This window comes from Artibeus jamaicensis, unplaced genomic scaffold, assembly GCF_021234435.1.
Source record: "Artibeus jamaicensis isolate MK-2021 breed Jamaican fruit bat unplaced genomic scaffold, CSHL_Jam_final scaffold_804, whole genome shotgun sequence".
Lineage (NCBI taxonomy): Eukaryota > Metazoa > Chordata > Mammalia > Chiroptera > Phyllostomidae > Artibeus > Artibeus jamaicensis.
Window position 1 is genome coordinate 337,645 of NW_026522055.1, and position 23,639 is coordinate 361,283.

At 60.1% G+C, this 23,639-nt stretch overlaps 4 protein-coding genes across 4 annotated transcripts in view; 2 read left to right on the plus strand and 2 right to left on the minus strand.

The window, feature by feature from the left end:
• SULT2B1 (sulfotransferase family 2B member 1) overlaps nucleotides 1-8,907 on the plus strand; it is a 30,143-nt gene extending 21,236 nt beyond the window's left edge. The window contains exons 3-7 of the mRNA XM_037162934.2: nucleotides 400-608; nucleotides 2,807-2,933; nucleotides 3,314-3,408; nucleotides 7,069-7,249; nucleotides 8,686-8,907. Of these exons, the coding sequence (XP_037018829.2) occupies nucleotides 400-608; nucleotides 2,807-2,933; nucleotides 3,314-3,408; nucleotides 7,069-7,249; nucleotides 8,686-8,885 (812 nt within the window). The 3' untranslated portion in view covers nucleotides 8,886-8,907. The remainder of the gene's footprint in view (nucleotides 1-399; nucleotides 609-2,806; nucleotides 2,934-3,313; nucleotides 3,409-7,068; nucleotides 7,250-8,685) is intronic.
• Nucleotides 8,908-9,342: 435 nt separating this feature from the next.
• On the minus strand, nucleotides 9,343-17,787 carry FAM83E (family with sequence similarity 83 member E). Its single transcript, XM_037160742.2, has 5 exons — nucleotides 17,149-17,787; nucleotides 16,102-16,269; nucleotides 15,621-15,745; nucleotides 11,891-12,338; nucleotides 9,343-10,030 (listed from the first exon to the last, which is right to left on the minus strand). The coding sequence occupies exons 1-5, from the start codon at nucleotides 17,620-17,622 to the stop codon at nucleotides 9,755-9,757; spliced, it is 1,491 nt and encodes a 496-aa protein (XP_037016637.2). The 5' UTR covers nucleotides 17,623-17,787; the 3' UTR covers nucleotides 9,343-9,754.
• Nucleotides 13,724-14,101, plus strand: SPACA4 (sperm acrosome associated 4). Its single transcript, XM_037161837.2, has one exon. It carries the CDS (start codon nucleotides 13,724-13,726, stop codon nucleotides 14,099-14,101), a length of 378 nt encoding a protein of 125 aa, XP_037017732.1.
• A 1,834-nt stretch (nucleotides 17,788-19,621) lies between the features above and the next one.
• RPL18 (ribosomal protein L18) lies at nucleotides 19,622-23,269 on the minus strand. The gene is made up of 7 exons (XM_037139261.2): nucleotides 23,162-23,269; nucleotides 22,169-22,255; nucleotides 21,732-21,839; nucleotides 21,236-21,334; nucleotides 20,508-20,631; nucleotides 20,240-20,309; nucleotides 19,622-19,739 (listed from the first exon to the last, which is right to left on the minus strand). The coding sequence occupies exons 1-7, from the start codon at nucleotides 23,162-23,164 to the stop codon at nucleotides 19,664-19,666; spliced, it is 567 nt and encodes a 188-aa protein (XP_036995156.2). The 5' UTR covers nucleotides 23,165-23,269; the 3' UTR covers nucleotides 19,622-19,663.
• Between the last annotated feature and the right edge of the window lie 370 nt (nucleotides 23,270-23,639).

Here is a 23,639-nt window from a genome sequence, read left to right on the forward strand (position 1 = left end):
GACAGCGAGAGAACGCAGATCACGTGGGAGGTGTTTCTGGGCCAGGCCTGGAAATGGCTGCACATGGCTGCCACCTGCACGTCCTTGGCCAGAACTCAGTCACATGGCCCCGCGCAGCTGCAGCGGAGGCTACCTAGTCCCATTGTGTTCCCGGTGGGAAAATGGAACGGGCCTGGGTGGACGGCTAGCCGGTCTCCGCCACCTGGGCCAGCGACCTCGTTTCTTTGAGCTTCAGTTTCTTGCTCTGAAACTAAAGATAACCAACCCTGCCACTTCCTCTGGTTGTGGGAGTCTGTGCTGCCAACTATACGGCCATTTGTGCAATAAACGCAGCCATGAGAAACCCCCTCTCTTCACCCCTCCCCACCTCCAATTAATTGGCCCAATTGCTCCCACCAGGCACCAACTGGATGATCGAGATCCTCAGCTTAATCATAAAGGACGGGGACCCCTCCTGGGTCCGCTCGGTGCCCATCTGGCAGCGGGCACCCTGGTGTGAGACCGTCGTGGGCGCCTTCAGCCTCCCGGACGAGTCCAACCCCCGCCTCATGAGTTCCCACCTCCCCATCCAGCTCTTCACGAAGTCCTTCTTCACCTCCAAGGCCAAGGTGCAGGGGGAGGGAGGTATGGGAGGTGGGCGGGGGGAGAGGGCATAACTAACTGATGGTGAATTCAGCACATATTGATGGAGCCCCGCCCACATTCTAAAGGGGAACAGGCAGGGAATCGATGGAATAAATAAGGCAACTATTGACTGTGTCCAAGATGAAAACTTGATATCGTGAAGGAGAGAGTGAGGGTTAAGGTTAGGATTAGGGTCAGGGGTGGGCGTGGCTATTATGAGTAGGGTGGGCAAGGGAGGCCCCAGTGAGAATGTCCCATCTGAGTTAAAGACCTGGGAGGTGAAGGAAGAAGCGGGTTGGAGGTGCGGGAGTGCGGGGGGAAAACAATTCCAGGCAGAGGGAAGAGCAGGTACAAAAGCCCTCCGCTGGGTGTGATGTGCCTGAAGACCAACAAGAAGGCTTGTGAGACTGGAGCCAGGTGACAGACGGGGAGAGGAGTGGAAATGAGGTCAGGAAGGTAATGGGACCGAAATGTGCAGGGCCCTGTTGGCCATGGCGGAGACTTGAGCCAGGGGAGCGCTCTGAGCTGAGACTGGAGATTTGGGTTTTCACTGGCGCCCTCTGCTGGCGATATGGGGAACAGCCCGTCGCCACGAGGGCAGTAAGCAGGGAGGAGGCTTTGGGAGATTCCAGGTGAGAGGCGTGGATGGAGGTGACCAGGGTGGTGGCCACGGAGGTCAAGAAAAAAGGGCTGTATTTTGAAGGTAGAACCAAGACAGTTTGCTGACAGATGGGATGTGGGCGTGTGAGAGAAACAGATGAGTCAGGGGTGTTGTCTCCTCGGCCTTTGGCTTCAGGAAGTGGGAGGATGGGGCTGAGCCTGGAAAACAGGGAGAGGCTTACCGGGAAGGTGCGGAGCTCCGCTGTGGCCGAGCGACGTCCCGGTGGAGAGTACCAGGGGACAGTGAGGTAGACGAATCTGGACTTGACAGGAGAGATCTGCGCTGGACACACATATTTGCAATTTGCAGATAGATAACGAAATAAGTCATTAAAGCTAGGGTCACCTAGGAGGGGAGACGGGATAGGGAATGCAGTCCAGGAGTCCCCAAGACCACCCTCGGGCTCCGGGATCCGCTGGAAGGACTCGGAGTTAGACTCACAGTCACAGTTATCACAGTGAAAGGCCAGACATTAAGATCATCAGAGTAGGGCCCTGACTGGTGCGGCTCAGTGGATTGGGCGTCCAGTCAGGGCACATGCCTGGGCTGTGGTCCGGGTACCCAGTAGGGGGCGTGCGAGAGGCAACTGATGGTTGTTTCACACATCGATGTTTCTCTCCCTTCACCTCTCTCTAAAAAGAAATAAATAAAATAATAAATAAAACCAGCAGAGGGAAGAGGCATGTGGGGTGAGCAGAGACCTGGTGCCAGCTGCCACCATCTGTCCCAAGGGACTCACAGCGCTTAACCGTCCCAGCAATGATGGGGGACAACAAGCGTAGGGAATTACCCACCAGGGATGCCCACGGGAGCCTTGACGTGCAGGGTTTTTGTTGGAGGTTGGCCACATACACCCACATGGCTGACTACCATGTGGCTGACCTTGATCTTGTGAAAGGAGACAGTTCACAGGAAAGGACATATCTGATGGGACTGAGGGGGCTGGTTGTAGAATGTAAACCTGGTAAGCGGATTGGAGCCAGGCAATCGGGGCCTCGAACACCAGGCCCAGGCGCTGGGACTCCATCCTGGGGTGTTGGAGAGCCAAGGAGGGCAGGGTCAGCTCTGGGCAAAGAAGGAACCTCTGGGGCTGCATGGAGGTTGGGGGGCTGGGGAGGAGGCAGGGAAGGAGGCTGGGGCCTCGGCTCTGGGAACAGGAAGGAGGGGCAGCTTCTCTTCTGTTTTGCTCAACACCTGTCACCCTGATCACCCCCATCCTAAACCCCATGCCTTTCTCATTCACTCTTCGTTCCCTGAAGCAAAATGGCCCTTCCACCTGACCCAGGAACAGCCCCTCTCTCCTCCTAGAATGTGGTTGGAGGGAGGTCTCCCCATCCTCTGTCTAGGATGAGGTGAAATGATCTGAGCTACCCAGAAGCTGGGAAGTCCCCTGCAAAGTCTACCCCGAGGCTTTCCTTGCTGCAGGGTCAGAAGAGAGGAGTTCAAGGCGCTCAGCCTGTGGGGCTGGGGTCCTGGCTGTGTCTGACACCTTCTCCCCCTCTCCCTGACACCCCCATACAGGTGATTTACATGGGCCGGAACCCCCGGGATGTGGTGGTGTCGCTATATCATTACTCCAAGATCGCCGGGCAGTTGAAGGACCCCGGCACACCTGACCAGTTCCTGCAGAACTTCCTCAAAGGCGAAGGTGAGGACAGAGGAGGGAGCCCCTAGCGGGCCAGAGGAGAACGGAAACAGGGGAGGGAGGAGGAAGGGTGAGGGGCAGAGTGACAGGGCGTCACAGAAACCAAGAGGAAGAGAGACATAGACGGAGGGGGAGAGGGAGGCCAGGAGACTGAGAGAAGAACCAAAGACAATGAGAGAAACAAACAGGGAATAAGAACCAGAGACGGAGAACTAAATGTAGGACAAGATGGAGACAGAGAGAGAGAGACACGGGGCACCAGATGTGGGGGGCTGGGGGTTGGCATCCCGCTCCCCCGGAGGGGCCATGGGGGCTAGTCCCTCGGAGCCCCGGCGGGGTGGCCCTGTTGCCTGGCCCTCACCCCTCCGCCCCTCTGCCCGCAGTGCAGTTCGGCTCCTGGTTCGACCACATTAAAGGCTGGATTCGGATGCAGGGCAAAGAGAACTTCCTGTTTATCACCTACGAGGAGCTGCAGAAGGTGATTCCCCGCCCCCACCTCGCCCGGCACCTCCAGCTCCTCTCCTCCTCACGCCCCGCCACTTCCCCTCCGTAAGGCCGCTCTGCTGCTGCGGAGGCAGCAGGTACCGGGGCCACGGCGGGGAACAGAGCAGGGTCCCTGAGCCCGTGAGCGGGAGAAGGGCCGTGGACAGATAAATGGAGTAGATGGCCGTCGGGGAGAAGGGCTAAGGAGGAAAGGGGAGGGAGGAAGGCAAGGAATGTGTGGGTGGGACTTTTAAGTGGAGTGGTCAGGAGAGGTGAGAATTTTTTAAAAAGATTTTATTGATTTATTTTTGCAGAGAGGGGAAGGGAGGAAGAGAGGGAGAGAAGCATCAATATGTAATTGCCTCTCGCACGCCCCCTACTGGGGACCTGATTTGCAACCCAGGCATGTGCCCTGACTGGGAATCCAACTGGCAACCCTTTATTTCCCAGGCTGGTGCTCCATCCACGGAGCCACACCAGCCAGGGCAGGGGAAGTGAGGCCTTCAGGAGAGGATAACACTTAAGCTAAGTGAGGATCTGAAGGAGGAGAGGAAGCCACGGAGATATCTGAGGAAATGTCCTGGGTAGAGGGACCAGCTGGTGCAAAGGCCCTGGGGCGAGAGTGTGCTTGATGTATTCCAGGACTGGAAAGAGGCCTCGTGGATGAGTGAGTGAGGGTCGGGTGGGAAGTGAAGGCAGACAGTAAGGACTTTGGCTTTTCTCCGAGTAGGTGGGAGCCCTAAGTGGATTCGGAGCAGGGGAGGCAACAGGATTAGTGACGTCACGTGAAACTATGACATGTGGAAAGTGAACTTCATTGGTGGCTGGGCCCTGAAAGGCCAAGGGAAGCGGTGGAAGGAAACAAGTTTGGCGTTAGACTGGGATCCTGTCTGGACCCCAGCAGACGTAACCTGGGACAGGCACCCGGGAGAGAGACGCCTCCCGGCCGGAACAATCAGGGAGGGCTTCCTGGAAGTAGGGGCCATGCAGAATGCCTACGGCTTTGTCCAGCAGCAAGGAGGATGCTGGGCTTCTAGCTGGACCAATCCACAGCGAACCTGCTCAGCCTAGAGTCCTGGGTGTTTAATCTGTCCCGAGAGTCCCAAAGCCTGGGACGCTCCCAGTATGTGTCCTTTCACCCACGGCCCCAGGCATGTTCCCTTTTTTTGTGTGTGTCCTTTGTGTATTTTTTTGTGCTCTCCTTTCTGTCAGTACTTTGTGTAGTGGGAAGAGACTGGATTTCCATGTCCAGTGAAGCAGTTCAAATCTTGCAGAACCTCGGAGGTCTCATCCTTAAAATGGGTGGAAAATGCATCCTCACAGCACTCTTGTGAGGGCCGCGGTACCCAGCGCCGGCATAGTGCCACCACCTGACCGGGTTAGATGCCAGAACATTAGCATAGGGTGCAAAGTAAGAGTGAGTGGGCCCCTGGCTGGTGTGGCTCAGAGCATGGAGCCCTGGACTGTGAAACAAAGGGTCGCTGGTTCAATTCCCAGTCAGGGCACATGACTGGGTTGCCGGCCAGATCCCCAGTAGGAGGCGCACGAGAGGCAACCACACATGGCTGTTTCCTTTTCTTTCTCCCTGCTTTCCCCTCTCTCTAAAAGTAAATAAAATCTTTTTTTTAAACATTAAAAAAAATAAGAGTGATTGGATGCTGAGGAAGGGCCTGATTCGTAACAACAGAAATAGCAAATCCCATGCACTCATTGAATCCTCCTAAAGTACAGACAGGTGCGCTACCTTGGCACTGAAACGCCTGGAATTGCTGACATTTGGTAATTTTATGTGGTTCACCCCGATAGTGTTAGTATCCCCATTTTTTTAAATTTTTAAAAAATTTATATATCTTTATAGGGGGAGGGAAGGAGAGAGGGAGAGAAATATCAATGTGTGGTTGCCTCTTGTGCGTCCCCTGCTGGGAACCGGCCTGCAACCCAAGCATATGACCTGACTGGGAATCGAACCACAATCTTTTGGTTCGCAGGCCCGCACTCAATCCACTGAGCTACACCAGCCAGGGTAGTATCCCCATTTTAAGAGGCAGTAACAGCCCTGGCTCACTTGTTGGGGTGTTGTCCTGCAAAGCAAAAGGTCGCCAGTTTGATTCCCAGGTAGGGTACATGCTCATGTTGCAGGTTCTGTCCTTGGTCCGGGGCGTGTGCAAGAGGCAACTGATCAGTATTTCTCTCCTTCTCTTTCTCCCTCCCCTTCCCCTTTCGCTAAATAGAAACGTTAGAGAGGAGGAAATGGGGGTTTATCACCTAGAGAGTGTCTGAGGCACACAGCCCCTGGACCCCATGGGCGGTTTGTCTTCATCCTGGTAAATTTCCTTTGATGGAAAGATCCTTCCGGCGCTACCCCTCCCCCGCCTTTTCCATCCAGCTTTCTTCTCCAAACCCAAAACTGGGCCATGGAGCCTGACAGAGCATCTGGGCTGCCCCTGGGTGTGAGGGACTGCCAACTTGTTAGAATTTCTGGGGCACGTCAGTGGTTCGAGAGGATGAAGGGCTGGGTGGTTATGAAACCAGGGATGACCTGGAAAAGGGGCTGCAGAGTGGGCGGAGCTGACCGGAAGGCTGGCTGTCCTGGGCGCTGATGGGGCAGGCAGAGAGGTAGAGCAGAGCGCTGTGTGACCCTGGACAAGTGTCTCCCCCTCTCTGAGCCTCCGTTTACCGAGTGGAGATATCCGTATCTCTCTACAAGGCTGTGGGCAGGATCAATGCAGATGCACCTGCAGGGCTTGGACCAGGGCTTGGTACACAGCAGGCGCTCAGTCCACAGTCATTTGGACCCTGGAGGCCAGGGTCATGGGCAGGAGCTCCTTGCACGGCATCTGGATGGGGAGGGTTGCCAGGTGGGGCAGGTGGGGGGCAGGCCCTCCTGGCAGCCCCATGTCGAGAACAGGGAGCACAGTACCTGGGAGGGTGCGTCCCTGGGAGGTGGGGGTGGGGAGCACCTGGGAAGGGCCACCACACCTGTCCTTGAAAGCCAGGCCTGGAGACTGGAACACGTGTCCCCGGGCACTAGGGAGCCACAGGAAGGCTGGGAGCAGGCCCAGGTCTGGGTGTGGGGGGCAGGAGGCAGGGAGGCCAGGGAGGAGGTGGGGCAAGGGCTTATAGGGAGAGAATCAGGCCTGGCCACTGCCAGGGCCATAGGGACACAGAGGGGACGTGGCAGAGAGACTCAAGGGCAGAGGGGTGGGGCTAGTGACTGACTGGCACGAGGGGGCAGGGGACAGCGGGGAGGCCAGACCAGGAGTCTAGCCCAGTCAGTGCCCGGGTAAGCCATGGGGCTGCTCTGGGATGGGGACCTGGGGGAGGAACTGGTCTGGGGCACAGACTGGCTGACACCCCATTTGTAACCTCCAGAAGGGTGATTCCACATAAGGTGCTGTGCTGACCTCTGACCCCTGCTGTGACCTCTGACCCCACCTCACCCCTTCCCTCCCAGCACAGAACCCTCCAAAACCCTCCGAGGTCATAGCCCAACCCCTTGGCCTGGAGGTGGGGAAACTGAAGCAAAGCGGTGTGGAGTCACCCAGCCAAGTCTGGGTTGGGGCTCCAACATCCAAACTCTGGGTCTGGTGTTCCTTCCTCGCCCGGGGTCCCCTCTCTCCGCCAGCACCCCCTGACCCCTCTCCTTTGCCCGCAGGACCTCCCTGACGCAGTACGGCGTGTCTGCCAGTTCCTGGGCTGGCCGCTGAGCGAGGAGGCGCTGGCCTCCGTGGTGGCGCACTCGGCCTTTGAGGCCATGAAGGCCAATCCCATGTCCAACTTCACGCTGCTGCCCCCCAGCCTGCTGGACCAGCGCCGCGGGGCCTTCCTCCGGAAAGGTACCGGACTGCTGTGTGGCTCAGGCCTCTTTCCCCAGCTGTAGTGGGGGGGGTGCCCGGAGCAGAACTGCCTTCACAGCGTCACAGCGGACCCGGCACTGGGTCCGCACGTACCCGGGGCCTGGAGGCAGCAGGTGCTGCGGGCATGCAGTCACCCCAGGCCTAACCCGCCCCCCACCCCCAAGGCTGCCAATGGTGCCGGCAGCTCTGAGCCTCGGTAGGCTATTCAAACCCTGAGCTGTCGCCTGAAACATGTGCGTTTCCTGTGGCTACTGTAACAAATGTCCACAAACTTTGTGGCTGAAAACAAACACACATTTACTCTCTTGTAATTCTGGAGCTCAGACATTCCAGATCAGTCTGACTGCACTGACACTGTGTGTCAGCAGGCTCCTCCCATTCGTTCCGGGGGCTCTAGGGCAGAATCGGTCCGGCTTTCCAGCTTCCGGTCTGGCCCGTGTTCCGTGGTTCCGGGCCCCTCCCTCGGGCCCCAAAGCCAGCTGCGTAGCGTCGTAGTACCAAGTCCGACTCTGACCCTCCTCTTACATGGACCCTTGTGACTGAGTGGGGTGCCCCTGGATAAATCAGGATCCTCTCCCCACCTTGGACTTAATCACATCTACAAAGTCCCTTTTGCCACAGAAAGTCACCTATGAGTGGGTTCCAAGGATTAGGACAAGGACGTCTGGTAGGGGGCGGGGTGGGGAGCCCCCTCAGACCTCACTAGGGGTGTCACAGAATATGTGGTTAAGGGCACCTGCTAAAATTCAAAATGCTGTCGCCCAAGTAACATTGGCTTTAGGACTCAGGGTAAGAGGTGGAGCTCAACAATAACCTGAGGTCCCGGACAACCGGGGGCTCGGAGGGCTCCACCCCGTGCCTGCTGGGTTGCCGGGGAAGGTTACAAACCTTCCTTCCCACAAACCTTCCTTCCGAGTCCTGCAGGGCCCCGAGGGAGGGAGGGAGGGCAGGGGAAGCAGCGGTTCCCATTGTTACTGCAGTAATGGAAGCCGTAGAGGGCGGTGCAGATGCCCGGGGGCAAGGAGGCCCTATTCTAGTCCTCCTGGTTAGTAACAGTCACAGAGGAGACGGCCCCAGGGGCTGTGCAAGGTGTGCAGGAAGGCTAGATGGGGAGGCGTTCTGGGCAGAGATTGAAGGTGTCAGGGGGTAAATGGAGGCAGGGAAGAGGTCGACTGGCTGGATGAGCAGGGGGCAGCCAAGGGAGGGAGGGGGCAGGAATGGTGCCCAGGGGTCTGGCCAGGTCCTCCGTGGCCAGGGTGTGAGTCAGCAAACAGGCGAAAAAATGGAGATAGGGCGGGGCTCGGGGGAGATCGGCGCCCCTGGCATAAGCCCCAGAGGGGGTAAAGAAGGGGCTGGGATGTTGGGCCGGTGCTCCCGATGGTCCTCACCTCGCACAACCTCCCCTCCCGCCCCAGGGGTCTGCGGAGACTGGAAGAACCACTTCACCGTGGCGCAGAGCCAAGCTTTCGACCGCGTCTACCGCGAGCAGATGCGGGGGATGCCGGCCTTCCCCTGGGACGAGGACCCCGAGGATGCCAGTCCGGACCCGGACCCCAGCCCCGACCCCAGCCCCAACCCAGATCAGGCCTCCGAGCACCCCTCTCCACAACCCTGAGAATAAACGCATCACTCCTGCCCTGGCTCTTCGCTGTTATGGAGGCGGAATGTCACCGGAGGACGGCAGGGGGCGCGCGCGAGTGCGAGCGGAGGCTGGGTGGGGACCCCTCCCCCAACACCCAGGCCTCCGGAGGGCGAGGCCCTCCTCCCCACCTGGTACTCCAGTGGGGTCAATGGCCCAAAAGTCCAGTAGTGCTGGGCACCTTACTCCCCTACAGCCAGAGTGCTGTGGGTGGCCAGGACTCCTGGGTCCTTGGGAAGAAGGGGGTCAGGGACCAGGACACCTGTGTGGGAGGGAGGAGGAGCTGGGGGCCTGGACTCCTGGGTCTAGGCTGTGAAGTGGAAGTTTCTGACATGAAGCAGGTTTATTCTGAGCAGACGTAAAAGGGAGCCCCAACCACTTACCCCTTAGCACCCACAAAACTGTCCCAGCCTCTCCAGGGCCCTGAGCTGGTCCCCAGCAGCTGTGTCCCCAGCGATCCCCAGTCCCCCATTATTCAGCTCTGCTCCCTGGATTGGGGTCTCTCCTCCCCTCAGTGGAGCTCACACTCCCGAGCCGGTGGGTCCCGGGGACTCCCCACCGTCCACCTACACAACCCAGCACGGGCGCTACGCAGCCAGGCCTCCCCTGGGGGAGCCCGGATGAGGCTGGTCAGGGTGTGTGCTGTCCCAGGATCCTGGCTCCTCCAGACGGTGTGCCCACCTTCCAGACCGTGACACTGAGTGGGCGTGGGAGCTGCCCCAGTTCCTGAATAAGTGGGAAGAAACCCCTTCTGCTTCCCACACTCTGAGGCAAGGAAGGGGTTCTGAGCAGAGGGTCCTCCAAGTCTCCTGGGATGAGCCAGCCCAGCGCGGCTCAGACTCCTGTCAGGGTCGGCCCCTGAGTCCTGCCCCGGTGCCCCACTCTGGCTGCGGGCCGCCTCTGGGTCCTGGGGTTTTGGTTGCAGCATCGTCCCCAAACCTCCTTCGGGTCGGAGACAGGTAGCGGAGGCGGCGGGTGGGGATGAGGGGCCGGGGGCCGCCCCAGGGCTGGGACCCGGAGGGCAGCCGGGAATCCACCTCTTGCCTGGTGGCGCCCCCAGTACCTCTCTGCCTCATCAGGGCCTTGGCTGGGGTGTCCTTGGAGCCCCGGGACTTCCTGAGCTGCGGAGAGAAAAGAGAGGGAGGTGAGAGCGGGCTCTGGGGGCCGAGTTTGGAGAGGGGTGGAGGCAGATGGAAAGTGAGAGGAGGAAGGAGGCGAGACAATGGAGGCAATGACCCAGAACGCAGAGGGAAGGGAAGAGGGTGTGACGCTCGGAGCTCCGGAACCAGGAGGGACGGGAGCAGGGCGGCCAGGGACTCCCAGTGGGGGCCAGGAGGTGTGTCCCGCCTGTGGCTTGGGAGCAACAGGAAGTAGACAGTAACTACCCTGGTGGAGCAAATATTTGCCAAGGGAGGCGATGCCAGGTGAGGGCTGCTGAGGACCAGGTGGAGGTGAGGACCTTGGCCCTGCCCTGCCCATCTGGGACCCGGGGAGGCAATTTCTGGGGAAATTTCTCCCTCACCTTCAGCACGGGCCTCTAGCTCCCACTTAGCAGACAGGAAACCGGCTGGGAGAGGGCACAGCTCACAGAGGGCTGGTCTCCCAGGTCAGCCTGCATCCAGGGCCAGTCTCTTGTCCTCTCAATGGCTCACTGTGTAGCCGAGGATGCTGAGGCTCTGCCCAGGGTCCCTAGAGACTGGGCCAGGCCCTGCTGAAACCTCAGTGTCTAGGCAGCTGGGGGAGAGGGGACCCCCTGAGCTTGTGAGCCTCGAATCTGGGGAGCCAGCACACAGACACCTTCAAAGCCCCACCTGGGGGGCGACCAGGGCTGAGTTCCAATCCTCCCTGGTGCCTCAGTTTCCCCATCTGTGAAATGGGTGGGTGGAGAGCTGTAACAACATCCACCTCCTAGGACTGTGGCAAAGATTGAATTTAGCCCTGGCTGGTGTAGCTCAGTGGATTGAGCGTGGGCCTGTGAAACAAAAGATCGCAGTTCGATTCCCAGTCACGGTACATGCCTGGGTTGCAGGGCCAGTTCCTAGCAGGGGACGCAAGAGAGGCAACCATACGTCGATATTTCTCTCCCTTTCTCCTTCCCTTCCCCTCTAAAGATAATTTTTTTTAAGTAAAAAAAAAAAAAAAGAAAAAGACTGAATTTAGCCTCAATCATGAAGGCACTTGGAGTGGGGCCTGGCATACAGGAAGGGGCCCACGGAAGACCGTGGTCTTGGCATTGGCGAGTTCTGTAGCCTCGCTGGGCCTCGGCTTTCCCACCCACAGCCATGCACAGGGCGGGCGTCTTGCTTCGCTGCCCTGGGAGGAGCGTGTTGTGAAACAAATTCCATCTGGGGAATGAATTGCAGAATGACTATCGGTCGGTTTCATTCTGTTGACTTCTCCTCCCAAACTGAGAACAAAGCGACCGCTCTGCCCATTTGCTAAGATGAGAACACAGAGGCTCAGAGAGGGCAGGTGCCTAACCAAACCCACCAGCACCCGGTTCTCACGGTCCCGGTGGGATTCACACCCAGGGCTCTCGGGGCCTCTGCTCCTTCCCACCGAGTGCCCTGCACACAGTGTGGGTACAAGAAACTCAGGTGAACAGCCCTGGCTGGTGTGGCTCAGTGGACTGAGCTCTGGCTTTCAAACCAAAGGGTCACTGGTTCGATTCCCAGTCAGGGCACATGCCTGGGTTGCCGGCCAGGTGACCAGTAGTGGGGGCATGAGAGGCAACCACACACTGGTGTTTCTCTCCCTTTCTTTCTCCCTCCCTTCCCGTCTGTCTAAAAATAAATGAGTAGTCTTAAAAAGAAAGAAACTCATGAACAGCTTGGTTTCCCCACCTCCCCAGGGCCAGGCACATAATACGCCCTCAGAAGAGCAGGGGCCCTCGAGTCCAGCTGCGTGACCTTGGGCAAGCAGGGCCTTCCCCCTTCTGGGCCTCTGCCAGCTATCCTCATTCCTAGGCCACCAGGTCTCACCTCGTTGTCACCGTCACTGGAGCCCGACAGCTGGGACAGGCGGCTCAGGTCCCACAGGGACCGGCTGGGCCGGGCTGGAGGGCCGCTGGGGGTCCGGGCACGCTGGATGCTCCTCAGGATGTCACTAAGCGCTGGCCCTGGGATGGCCGGGGCTTCCTGCCTGTCCCTGCCGAAGACTCGGCAGGCGGCCAGGCGTTGGGCCAGCGGGGAGACATCAGGCAGCGGCGGTGACACGGGGGCCACGGAGAGGCGGCGGGCCACGCAGTGCGGGCTGTGGGCCAGCTTCAGCCCCCCCAGGGTGCTGACGAAGGGGCCCGGAGTGGGTGCGGGTGGGAGAGGCCAGGAAGCAGCATACAGGGTCCGGAACTCTCGGCTGAAGGCGTCCACAATCTCACCGGTCAGCAGGGTCACCAGGCCGCGGTGAAGGCGTGAGTCGCTCCACGTAAAGCTGGGTGACGTGGACAGGGCGGTCAGGACGTCCACGAGGCCCCGGAGACCCAGCCTGGCCCCCATCACCTGTCCCTCACCTAGTTCACAGGGCAGGCTGTGTGACCATGACCTCAGGAAAACCCTGCCCACTCCCACCTCAACATGCCCCTCTGTAAAATGGGAGCCACCAACACGGTGGGGTCACCATGAGGACAACAGGTTAAGATACGTAAACTGGCTGGTGTGGCTCAGTGGATTGACTGCCGGCCTGCCAACCAAAGGGTCACCAGTTCAATTCCCAGTCACCGCACAGGCCTGGGTTGTAGGCCATGTCCCCAGTAGGGGGCGTGTGAGAGGCAACCACACATAGATGTGTCTCTCCCTCTCTGTCTCCCTCCCTTCTCCTCTCTAAAAATAAAAAAAATAATAAAATCTTAGAAAAAAAAGATACATAAATTATCATCTGGAATCAGACTTGAGTTTCAACCCGGGCTCGGCCCGTTCCCACTGAGGAATGCCTCAGTTTCCCCCTCTGGAAAAAGACAGGGTTTCTTCTCTGACACCGGTGGGGACTGTTTTGAGACTCAGCTGCTTCCTATAAGGACCCCCATTTATTAAGCACTTGCTGTGTGCCAGTCTCTGGCTGTGCCCACTCCGGGCGCCCGTCTGCCCACCCGGAAGACGGAGCTAAAACTCAGGAAGGTGTGAACCAGAGGACACGGTCGCGCTCCCTGCACGGCCCCCAGCGTGTGCCCAGGGCAGGAACCCAGTGCATATCTGCCATCATAGCGGTTGTATTGAAATCATCTAGCACCAGTCTTGCACACAGTAGGTGCTCGATAAATGCCTTCTTTGGAACTAAGTCAAACAGGGCTCATGCCACTTTCTCCTCCTAAGCCTCGGTTTGCCCATCTGAACAAGTGGGCTGGCCACGGGCACTCGGCAGACGCAGCGCACAGCACCCAGCGAGTGGATGACCTAGTGGGCAGGAGGGCAAGTGCTGGGCCCAGTTGAGTGGCATTGTCCTCGTTCCCTACCAGGTCAGCGGGCCAGCCTGCCCCCCCTCAGATTGTGACACCCCTCCCCCACCTATGACATCACCCCCGGAGCGGCCAGTGGGAACCCTGAAGGGTCTGTGAGGTCACCCCATTCCGCTCCACAAAGCTTCTCATTGGGCTGCAGCTGCTGGCTTGTCTCTGTCCCCGGGACTGAGAGCCGTGGCCACCGCACTGCTCTTGAGAGGGACACAGAGCGTTGGGAACCGAGGACACGCCACGTGCTGACGGTAGGAGCCCAGAACCAGGAGCCCAAGCCTTGTGGGCGTGAGGAGCGCCCTTCGGCAGTTCCGCGAGGCCCAAGGAGCCCTCGGCCTGGCTCGGGCACTGTCACCGCCGCCAGGCCACCATGGTCCTCGGCTGGCTGCTGCTGCTTCTGGGGATGGCTCTGCCCCCGGGCACGACGGGCACCAAGAACTGCATGTTCTGTGAGCTGACCGACTCCCTGAGCTGCCCCGGCATCCCCATGAACTGCGGCAACGATGAGGACTGCTTCACGGGCCAGGGCACCGCCCCCGGCCTCAGCCCCATCACCAACAAAGGCTGCATACAGGCCAGTTCCTGCGGCCATGAGGAGCCTGTCACCTACCAGGGCGTCACCTACAGCCTCATCTCCACCTGCTGCTATGGCAACCTGTGTAACAGGGCCCCAGACCCTGCAGGCGGCTGGCCAGCGGGGACCCCCACCGGCCTGGTGCTGGGTGTGCTGCTGCTCCGCGGGCTGTGACCCGCCTGGAGGGCAGGGCCTGGGACCGGTCTCGAGGCTCTGCTGCTTCCCGTGCCCCCTGCCTCCTCCCCCTCCCCCCATTAAATGGCCAGAAGCCCTGGATGACCCCATGTGGCCCTGGCTTCACCCATTCCAGGCCTGTCCACCTGGAACGCAGGCTCCATGACCCACGCACCCTGAGGCCCGCCGTTGTGGTGGGGGCCACACCCCGTGGGTGTGAGGGTGCTACAGTATTTCACGGATCCAAGACCCACAACTTTTCCATGTTTTGATCAGGGACGCTTCCTTTCATGGGTGGTACTTAAAGTCAATGAAACATAGTAAAAAATATAATAAACGCCAGCTGGTCTTTATGAAGCCCTTGTTTGTTTTGAAGCACTTCGTGTGTGTTACATGCCAGGGAGCATCACCTCCCTGAATCCTACCTCGAGGCCGGGAAGGCAGATTCTGTTTGAAACATTTCAGCCCTGACCCTGGTGGTCCTCCATGGAGGGGTGGGCCCCAGACCGGCAGCACCAGTGTCCACCGGGAACTGGCTAGAAATGCCAATCCCCAGGGCCCCGTCCCAGGCGGGCTGAATGGGGGTTGGGGCCCAGGAATCTGTGTTTTAAGGCTGAAAACCACTGGACTAGGTAGGGGAATGGCCCTCAACTTGAGGGGCACTACTGCCCGTCACAGGGGGGCCCCTGGGAATCTCTGGAGATGTTTTGGGTTGTCATACCTGGGGAAGGCGATGCTACTGACCGACATCTGCTGGGTGGAGAGGCCGGGGAGCAGCTGCAACGCCCAGGAGAGCCCCTCCCCCACGCCACAGTCCTCCGGCCCCAAACTCCATAGCGCCTCTGTGGTGAAACCTCACTCTGGGGTCACTAAGCACATCACCCCGCTCTGTGGGGGCCCACAGGGGTGGGGACAGTTGCCCAAAGTCGCACAGCTGGTAACTGGCAGAGCGAGGCCTTGGACCAAGGTCATGTGTGCTCAGATGGCCGCCCCCTGCCCCTCCCACCCCAGGCTGGGACCCACTGAGGCAGCTGCTCATTATTCACACTTTCCAGGTGAGAAACTGAGGCTCCGAGCTGGGGACACCCAGTGCTAGGAACACTCAGAGCTGGGGTCCAGGGTCAGCTGGACCCCAAAGAGAGCAGACTGGGGGGGGGGCATCAGACGGCCCAAGGACCAGGCCATCTGCGCACCAGGGTTCCTTTCTTCCCAGACACTCCGACAGGCAGCGTGACCCTGGGCAGAGCTGGGACCCCAACCCAGGTCCTCCTGGTCCAGACACAAACTGCAGGCCCCGTTTTCCAGATGAGAAAACTGGTCAGAGGGACAAAGACCTGCCCCGGGCCCCGGGGCCCAGCTCCCGCCAAGCCAGTTCTGCCCAAAGCCGCCGCCTCCCCTGGCAGGGCGTTTCCACCCATTTCACAGATGAGGAAGGAGAGGCTGGAACGGGGCCCGGGTGCTCGCTGGGCACGCTGCGGGGGAGCTGGGGACAGGACACGGCGTGGCCAGGGGGCTTCACCTGTAGGATCCCGAGAGGACCCTCTCGCCGTCCAGCAGCAGAAACTTCTCCCGCACCCTGCCGGTCACCTGCCGTCGCCAGCGGCTCTGGAAACTGCAGCCCTGCACAACGCGGATGTCCAGGTTCTGGGAGGCGGGGCCACACCTTTGCTCAGGCTACCTTCACAGGACCTGCTGCAGTTGGGGGTCCCTCCAGGCTGGTCTTACCTGGGGGGTCCCATGGCTTTGGAGAAGGGTCTGTCCCAGCTTCCCCAGAGCCACCAATCTGGGGCCTTCGGGGTGTTTTGGAGATTCCCCCTACTCACAGGGACCCCCATGGGTGGCCCACCCTGCTTCCCCCAATGCCTGGGGCATCCGATCTCAGGGGACCCGCTCAGCCGGCACCCGCCTCCATGACCCGGGACCCCGTGGGAGGGTCTGCCTCTGGGACCCGCAGCACTGGGGGAAAAAGGACTCAGCGGTCCCTGCAGCCAGGCCCCTACCTTGGTGGCCCAGGGGTTCACCCCCAGCTGCTGGGCCAGCGCCAGGAAGGCGGGCAGCTGCTGGCGGTCCAGAAGCAGGTAGACGGGCACCCGGCGACGTGCGGCCACCTCCACTAAGTCCAAAAGCAGGTCTGGGTCGGTGAAAACGTCCATGACGATGGCCACCAGCTGGGGGATGGGGAGAGGGGCTGTGGGTGGAGCCAGGGGCTGGGGGTGACATACTCTGGGGGCTGAGGGTTCAACGGCCTGGCCTCTGTGGGGTGGTTGCACAGAGCCTGCCTGTGAAGGAGGAAAGGGCGGACCTCCAGCTGCTGTGAAACCATCGGTCACATGTCTACAATGGCGTCCCCCAAGCTGTGACACTCCATGGTGGCCCTGCTCCAGGGGTCGGTGGGCTGGATGCTTCAGGGGAAGCTGGGGAATCTAGGTGCCCTGGACTCTGAGGCGGGGTTGGGGGGGGCAGATGGGAGGGCTGGCCTGCTAAGTCAGCAAGGGGACTTCTGGGGACTGGGATTTTACAGGCAGAAAAAGGCAGTGTTGATGAGCCCGGACCCACAGATCAGAGAGCCTTGGGTCAGGTCTCTGCCCGGCTATTTCCTGGCCTCCCATGCCTCAGTTTCCCCAGCTCTTCAATGGACACAGTAAGTCCCAACCTCACAGGGCCCTCGTGAGAATTACGTGTTAACCCAGGTACAGTACTTGGTGCAGGAGCTGGCCAACATGAAATCTGTTAAGAACAGGCTGGCTCGGGGGCTGCAGGGGAGACATCTGGGCCCTCCCTGGGGCGGGGGACAGGGGGAGACTCCATCCTGCTGGGGGCATGGGTGGAGCAGACCACTGAGCCAAGAGGGCGTCATAATTAGGTCCAAGGGACATGGATGCCTCAGGGCACTCAGATCCCTGGAAAAAGACTGGGACCTTCATATCTCAGAGGGTGAAGATGAAGTCCTGGGGCACATGCACTCCCAAGGTTTGGGAGTTGGGGGAGAATGTGAGAATGTCCAGGTCTGGGAAAAGGACACCAGGCCCCCGAGGCCCTGCCCCCACCTTGCAGGCGGCCTGGATTTCCTGGTGCACCAGCTCCTTGAGGGGCGGGTGGCCCTCGCCAGGTGGCTGGGTATACAGCTGCGCCCGTGTGATGCCCTTCCAGCCCGAGTCCTCTGGCCAGCCCAGCCGCAGCACGGGCACCGGCTCCTCTGACCGTCCGGGCCAGTAGGTCAGGCTGCCGGAGGCCCCATTGGCGACCGTGGCTCCCTCCACCGCCCTGCAGGACTCCTGTTTGGCTGCTGTCCAGTCCTCAGCCGCCGCTGCCAGCCCCTGGAGCTCATCTCCACTCAGGAAGGGCCGCAGCCCCTCACGCTGCACGCAGGCCTCAAATGCCTCTGCGCCCTCGCTCATCAGGGCCTCCAGGGCCAGCCGCTGGCCCTCGGAATACAGGAAGCCAGGGTTGGTCTCCGTCAGGGGCAGCCCCTCGGCCCCTGAATGCACTCCTTCCAGTGCCGCAAGCTGGGAGGCTGCCATCGGGCCACTCAGTGGGAGGATCTGGAGGCTGGGTGTCTGAGGGTTTGCCTGTGTCTGAGGCACTGACCATGTGGCATTCCCTGCGAGGCAGACCCTGTGCCGGCCCCCAGGGCAGCCCTGGGGAAGTCGGAAGGGCTCCCCGCACTGCCCCGGCTCACTGACGGACTGCCCGAATGACCAACCGCCCAGCGCTGTGCAGACCAACCGCCTGCCAGCCTCCGGCCACCATGACTGGCTGGCCCTCTGACCTTCCTGCCGGCTGTCCCTGACAATCTGGCTGACCTCACAAGTGGCCCTGCACGTGGGTTAGGCTGACCAGCTGGCACTGTCTTCAACTTGTGTGACTCGGCAGCTGCCTATCTCTGCTCCAGCACCTGACCACGTCCAGCCTGCCAGCACATGATGCACCAATGGATCCTTTTAGGCTCGGACGGGCTGACCACCCACCTATCCTGGCTGAAGGTCCCGGGCCTGCCTGACCACCTCCCAGGAACTGGCTGTCTGCCTATCTGCAACCACCTGGATGACCCTCACCAAAGGGAGAGAGAGTTGGTAGCCCGTCGGCTACCAGCCAGTAGCATGTCTAATCCACTGTCTGTGGCCATCTCTCCAATTGTCTGGCAGGCATCTCCTGCTTCCGCTGTCTCCCTGCCTGACCACCCAGCGGCACTCCCAGCTGTGTGCAGTGGGTCTGTTTCTCCCGACAGCTGGCTGGCTAGCTCACCAGCACTCGCTGGCTGCCCACCCCAGGTTCCTCCTCTCTGAACTTGGAGCTGTCGGCCTTGGCATTGCCCTTCCCCTTCCCCGGCCAGGGAACTGGGTCAGTCCCCTCTGCGGATGGAGGACCGTGCTCCCAAGCCTGGCCTTTGTGCCCTGCTCAGGCTGCTACAGTGGAACATGCTCCCCATGAGGGGACTCGTCACCGTGGCACCAGCCCACGCTCTCCACAAGCCACCAAGGCTGAGGGCTGGACTCACGGGCCACCGTCCCTCAGACGGGCTGCCCTCTCTGATCTATGCTGATTCCTGGCTGAGCTGACCCGACCCGTCTTTTCAGCCTGAGTCCCACTATCTCCAGCTCGCTGACTGTCCACTCATCCCTTCTGGAATGCCCCTCTACATGCGAGGCTCCTGACCCAGCCTGTGTCCTCCTGACCCCTGCAACCCAGCAGCCCTGCCCTCTGACCCCAGCACCCAGGCACTTCCTCCAGAGCACAGTGACTAGCCCTGCAAAGAGAAAGAAGAGGAATGAAGCCAGGTTCCCTCTCCCCTCCGGTTCAGGCCAGCTCCCCATCCCCTTGGCCTCCCCTTGCCTTGTTAGGAGGACCGTGTAATCCGGTCTTCAGACCTGCTTGTATTTCTGCCGCTCTTCTGGCTGACTGGCCTCATTCATCAGAAGTTGCCCTCAGATCCTGGGAGCCCAGCCCCTTGTGTAAACACAGGGAGGGCCCACAGAGGTCACTGAGGGAGGTCCGGGATGCGGGTCCCAGGATATGAGGTCCAGACCCAGGAGCACGCATTCACCAGGCTGCTGCCCCAGGAGGCCTGCGGCCAGACTCAGGTTTGGTGGGAGGGAGTGTCTCACCTGTTCCCACACACCCCTTCCCACCGCAGCCCCACCTCCTCACTTCCCTGTCCAAGCACCGCCCAACATCCCTAGTGCTGGGCAGGGGAACACAGGGTGTGGCTAATCCTGGGCAGCAGGTGCAGGGAACACCTGGCCTCCCGGGAGGTAGGGTTTCCGCAAGAGTGGGCTGCAAGGGTCCAACAGGTGCAGCGAGGCCCAGCATAGCTGAGCACACGCCTGGACCGCCAGGGGGCGCCCACAGGCTGATGCAGATGGACACCTCCTGGGACCGGAGGTGAGGGGGCAAGGACTCCGCCTCCGCACAACTGGAGGGACTAGTCTCCATGGAGATAGCACGGCGTCCAATCCCTGAAAACAAATGCCTTCTGGCCCACAGGTTCCCCTCCCAATTCCAATAATACACGTAAGGCCGTAAGCATCCAAAATCTTTTTAATAACAAGGTAGGATCTGGGGTTAGTTTTTGTAGCCACGGCTGGCCCGCCGGCCTCTCGCCCGCTCGAACTTCCTGCCCTTGGATCGCACGTAGGGTCTGCGGGGAAGAGAGAGGAGTTACATACAAATGGAACCAGGCCTGATATATGCTGGGGACCGAGCTGGCAACGCAGGCTCTGGTGGAGTGACACAGAACCACAGGGGGACTTCTCAACCCAGGAGGGGTCAGAGGTGACACCACAGGGCCGCTGCAAAAGCCTGGCAGTGCGGAAAGCCAAGATGGCAGGAGGGGCCAGCAAAGCCAGTGCCAGGCCTGGGGGTGCCAGCCTCAGATCCCCAAGGCCTGGGTAAAATGCAGGTGCCACTGGGCAGATGCTAACTCAGCCTGAGGTGGAGCATGCATCCGGCACACTGGCTGCTGAGCAGCTCAACACTCAGGGGAGCACACCTCTGAGCTGAACCCTGAAGGGAAGGTGGGCACCATGGGTGGGGAGTTCTGGGAGGCCTGAGGCTAAACCCGTGTGAGAAAGAGCAGCAGCAGTACCCAGACATGCATTGGGGTGTGGGGGTGGGAGAGCCAGGGCTGGGCACACTCACTTGGTGTGGCTGTGAGGGGTTCCTGGGGCCTTGCCGAAATGCTTGTACACCTCTCGGCCCTTGCGAGGACCTGGGGACAGAAAGGGGGGGGGGTCAGGCAGAAACCCCACACCCAGGAGTCCCGCAAGGAGTTACTCTCCAGGGCTCTGGCTGACTGGGAGGGGCAGTGGGGAGGTCCCCAACCTCCCAGACCTGGGCGGGGGGTGGGGGTGGGTGGGTGGGTGGGTGAAGGCTGTCTGCAGGCCCCAGCCCACCACGCATGGCTCACCAGAAAGCAGGACAGTGCCACAGCCCTTGGGGGAGTCCAGGGCCAGCTGGTCGAAGGTGAGGATCTTGCCCCCGGCCTTGAGAATGCGGGTCCGGGCTCGGCTGCTCACACGAAGAGCACACACCTAGGACGCCAGGAGGACAGGTTGGGTCAGAGGCCCCTGCACGGCCACCCAAGGGCTGCTGGGACTTACTGGTCACTGCCCTGGCCCAACAGAGAAGTCCTGACTGCTTGCTTGGCCTGACAATGCACACTTGTCGGAGGGCCGCCTGAGCCGCCCACAAGTGTTTTTATCACCTGACTCCTAGAACTCTAACCTGAGGGTCAGAGCTCCAAGCCCACCCTCCCCCTGAAGACCCCCTCTAAGGCTGCAACAACTGGGAGCCATGACGTTTAAGAAAACCGAAGCACAAAGAGTTTTCGGACTTTGTCCAGAGGTGACAAAGTGGCAGAAAAACCTAGACTTGAACCCAGGCTGCCTGGCTCAACAGCCAGCACTACCCCAGAGGGGCTGGCCCAGGAAAACCCCCATCAGTAAACACCAGCGACAAGCCCCCTCTGACTCAAAAGCCACCCGGTAGGTGTGATGCCCGAGTAACCGGGAGGTGAGACCAGGATGCAACTGGAGGCTGATGGCACCACAGCAGCCAAGGATCAGCCGGGTCCACAGGACTGCACCCCAAACCTGTGCACCTGACCCACCGCCGCACTGAGAGCCCCTCACTCACCTTCAGCTTGGGCACCTCCTGGACACGCACATCATCAGTTATCGTCCCCACAACGACCGCGGTTTTGCCCTCTCGGCCAGGAAGCTTCATCTTTCGGATCTTTGGGGGAGGACACCCGCATTAAGCCCTGCCTGGCCTTTTGAAACCCAAACCCGCTGCCTCAGGCATGCTGGCTGGTGACAGCTGTGCCCCATAGGGTGAAACCCCCCAGTGCAGCCACCTCTTGAACCAGCACAGGCTGACCTCAGGCTCACGGGCAGAATTCTCAGCAGACCTCTCCTACGAGCTAAGACTTGTGTCGTACGACTTGGACAACCTGATGAAGCCCCTGCTAAGCATCTCCTCCCAGCAATGAGAAGACCAAGAAGCCAACACAGTGGAAATGAACTCTAACCTGAGGGTCAGAGCTCCAAGGCCACCCTTCCCCTGAAGACCCCCAACTCCAGATCCGACCCAGGTGCTCCTCGAGCTGGCCCCGCTCCCAACAGCCCCTCACCATCCGGGAGAGGGACAGAGGCGGCCGGTTGGTACGACTCATGAACAGCCTCTTCAGCACCACTTGGTTGAAGGTGGAGTTGGTCCGTCTGGCCAGGAATCTGTATAGCTGGAGAAGGGAAAAGCAGGACTGAGAGCCCAGGGCAGGCCACTGCACCCCACCCCTCCAACTTTCAAAAAATAGGGGAGCAAATGCCCACCCGGTTTCCCCTGTGCTGAGTTTGCGGGGACAGAGCCAGTAGCCAGGACCTCAGAAAACACTGCCACCCCCATTGGTCACGGCCCGGAAGCTAAAAACACTGAACTTCCAGAAACTCTTAGAAATGTGAGCCTGCTCTGCAGGCTCCTGGGGGGAGTCCAGGACCAGCAACAGAATGGAGGCCCGGGTAATTGCAGGTGTGGGTGACCCCGCCCACGGGTCAGAGACCCCAGCCTCACCTTGACCAACAGCCTCAGGTAGATGTCCTGGCTCTTGGGCTCCTTGCGCCGAACCTTGCGGTCTTTGTTGTGGCGGATGTCGACTCCCTGCAGGGTAAAGGGGAACTGTAGATCTACCTCCGCCCTGGCGGATCACTCCCCGCCCACCCCGCGGACGCTGTCCATTACTGCCTATCTCCCAGACAGCGCCAGAACCTGACCTCTGTAGAGACCACCGATCCCAGGCCCACCACGGGAGACACCTGGGGAGGTCACTTCCACCCTCTGGTTCTACACTCCCAGCCTGCAGCCCACGACACAGCACCCCGAGAATCTTTCGTGCTGCAGGGGCTGTAAATCAAGCCCACCGTTCCCAACTCGCTCTCCGCCGGCTCCTGTCAAGTTTTTTTTCCAGACTCGTCAATTGTAAAAAACTATTTGGGACCTCCCGTTTAACCCACACAACGTTTGCAAGAACCCATGGTGGGCACTTCCTACAACGGATTTCTTCCCAAACTCAGATCTGTGAGACGGAATTATTGTGTTGTGTAATCAGACACATGGAGAAAGTGGGGAACGGGCTGGGGAAGCAAGATCGCAGGGCTGGCAGGGAGCTGTGACTCGCACGGAAGCCTGTCGGATCCCAAAACCCGGACACTGGACGCTCGACACTCCCCAGAACCCAACTTTTTTAGGCTTAGAAGTGACAGATCCGGGTCGCTTGGGTCAGAATCCTGGTCCCGCCCCTCCCTGGCACTTAGGTCTTAGTCATTATTACTTAGTCCCCTCGTACCTCAATTTGGGCATCTATTCAATGGAAGAATACGGGAGGAACTGGAGGCCGATACGACTGATCCATTCCTGCTGTCCGAGGCCCCTAAACAGCCCCCCACCACGGGACTCGCCTCCTATGAACATTCCCGGAACCCCCGCCTTCCTCCGGTGCGCCTCCAGCCCGAGACCACAGCTGATGGCCGTGGATGGTACAGCGCGAAGGCCCCAAAGAGCACTCACCATGATGGCGCCTTCTGTTCCACCACGGCCGGAAAGAGAGAGCGGCGCTGGAGTGGGCGGGGAAAGCCTTCACCGATCGGCGCCCGCGTGACGTAAGCCTGGCGCGACTCGGCACTCTATCGCCACTTGAACTTCTCTGTGGTGAACAGGGAGGCCGCCTAGATGGGCGTTTCCGGAATAGGGGGAGGAAACACCAAAGAGGAGCGAGGGTTTCGCCAAGGAGAGAAGGGCCAGCACGTCGAGGGGGGCCTCTCTGGCCCTACCCAGTCCCTGCTCTCGATACCCTTCCGGAAAAAAGGAATCTGGGAGACAGATGTCGCGGGGAACCTGGAGGACTCGTTGCGCGGCGACGCTCTGGCCCGAAGCGGACTATCTCTCTGTGGTTTCCGGAGGATTGGGAGGGCCGAGCACTGGAGGTAAAGAGGCGAGGCAGGCGGGGCTAGTCTGGATTATCTGGAAAATCTATGACCCTGTGCTC

Coding starts and splice junctions, on each gene's coding strand:
- RPL18 (XM_037139261.2), bottom strand. Junction 20,632..21,235: donor AGGAGGTGCCCAAGCTGAAG/GTGAGTGAGGGG, acceptor CTGGCGTCCTAG/GTGTGTGCTCTTCGTGTGAG. Junction 20,310..20,507: donor TGGCACTGTCCTGCTTTCTG/GTGAGCCATGCG, acceptor TTCTGTCCCCAG/GTCCTCGCAAGGGCCGAGAG.
- SPACA4 (XM_037161837.2), top strand. CDS start 13,724: ATGGTCCTCGGCTGGCTGCTGCTGCTTCTGGGGATGGCTCTGCCCCCG.
- FAM83E (XM_037160742.2), bottom strand. CDS start 17,622: ATGGCAGCCTCCCAGCTTGCGGCACTGGAAGGAGTGCATTCAGGGGCC. Junction 15,746..16,101: donor TGAACCCCTGGGCCACCAAG/GTAGGGGCCTGG, acceptor CCCGCCTCCCAG/AACCTGGACATCCGCGTTGT. Junction 12,339..15,620: donor GTCCTCTCGGGATCCTACAG/GTGAAGCCCCCT, acceptor CACGTCACCCAG/CTTTACGTGGAGCGACTCAC.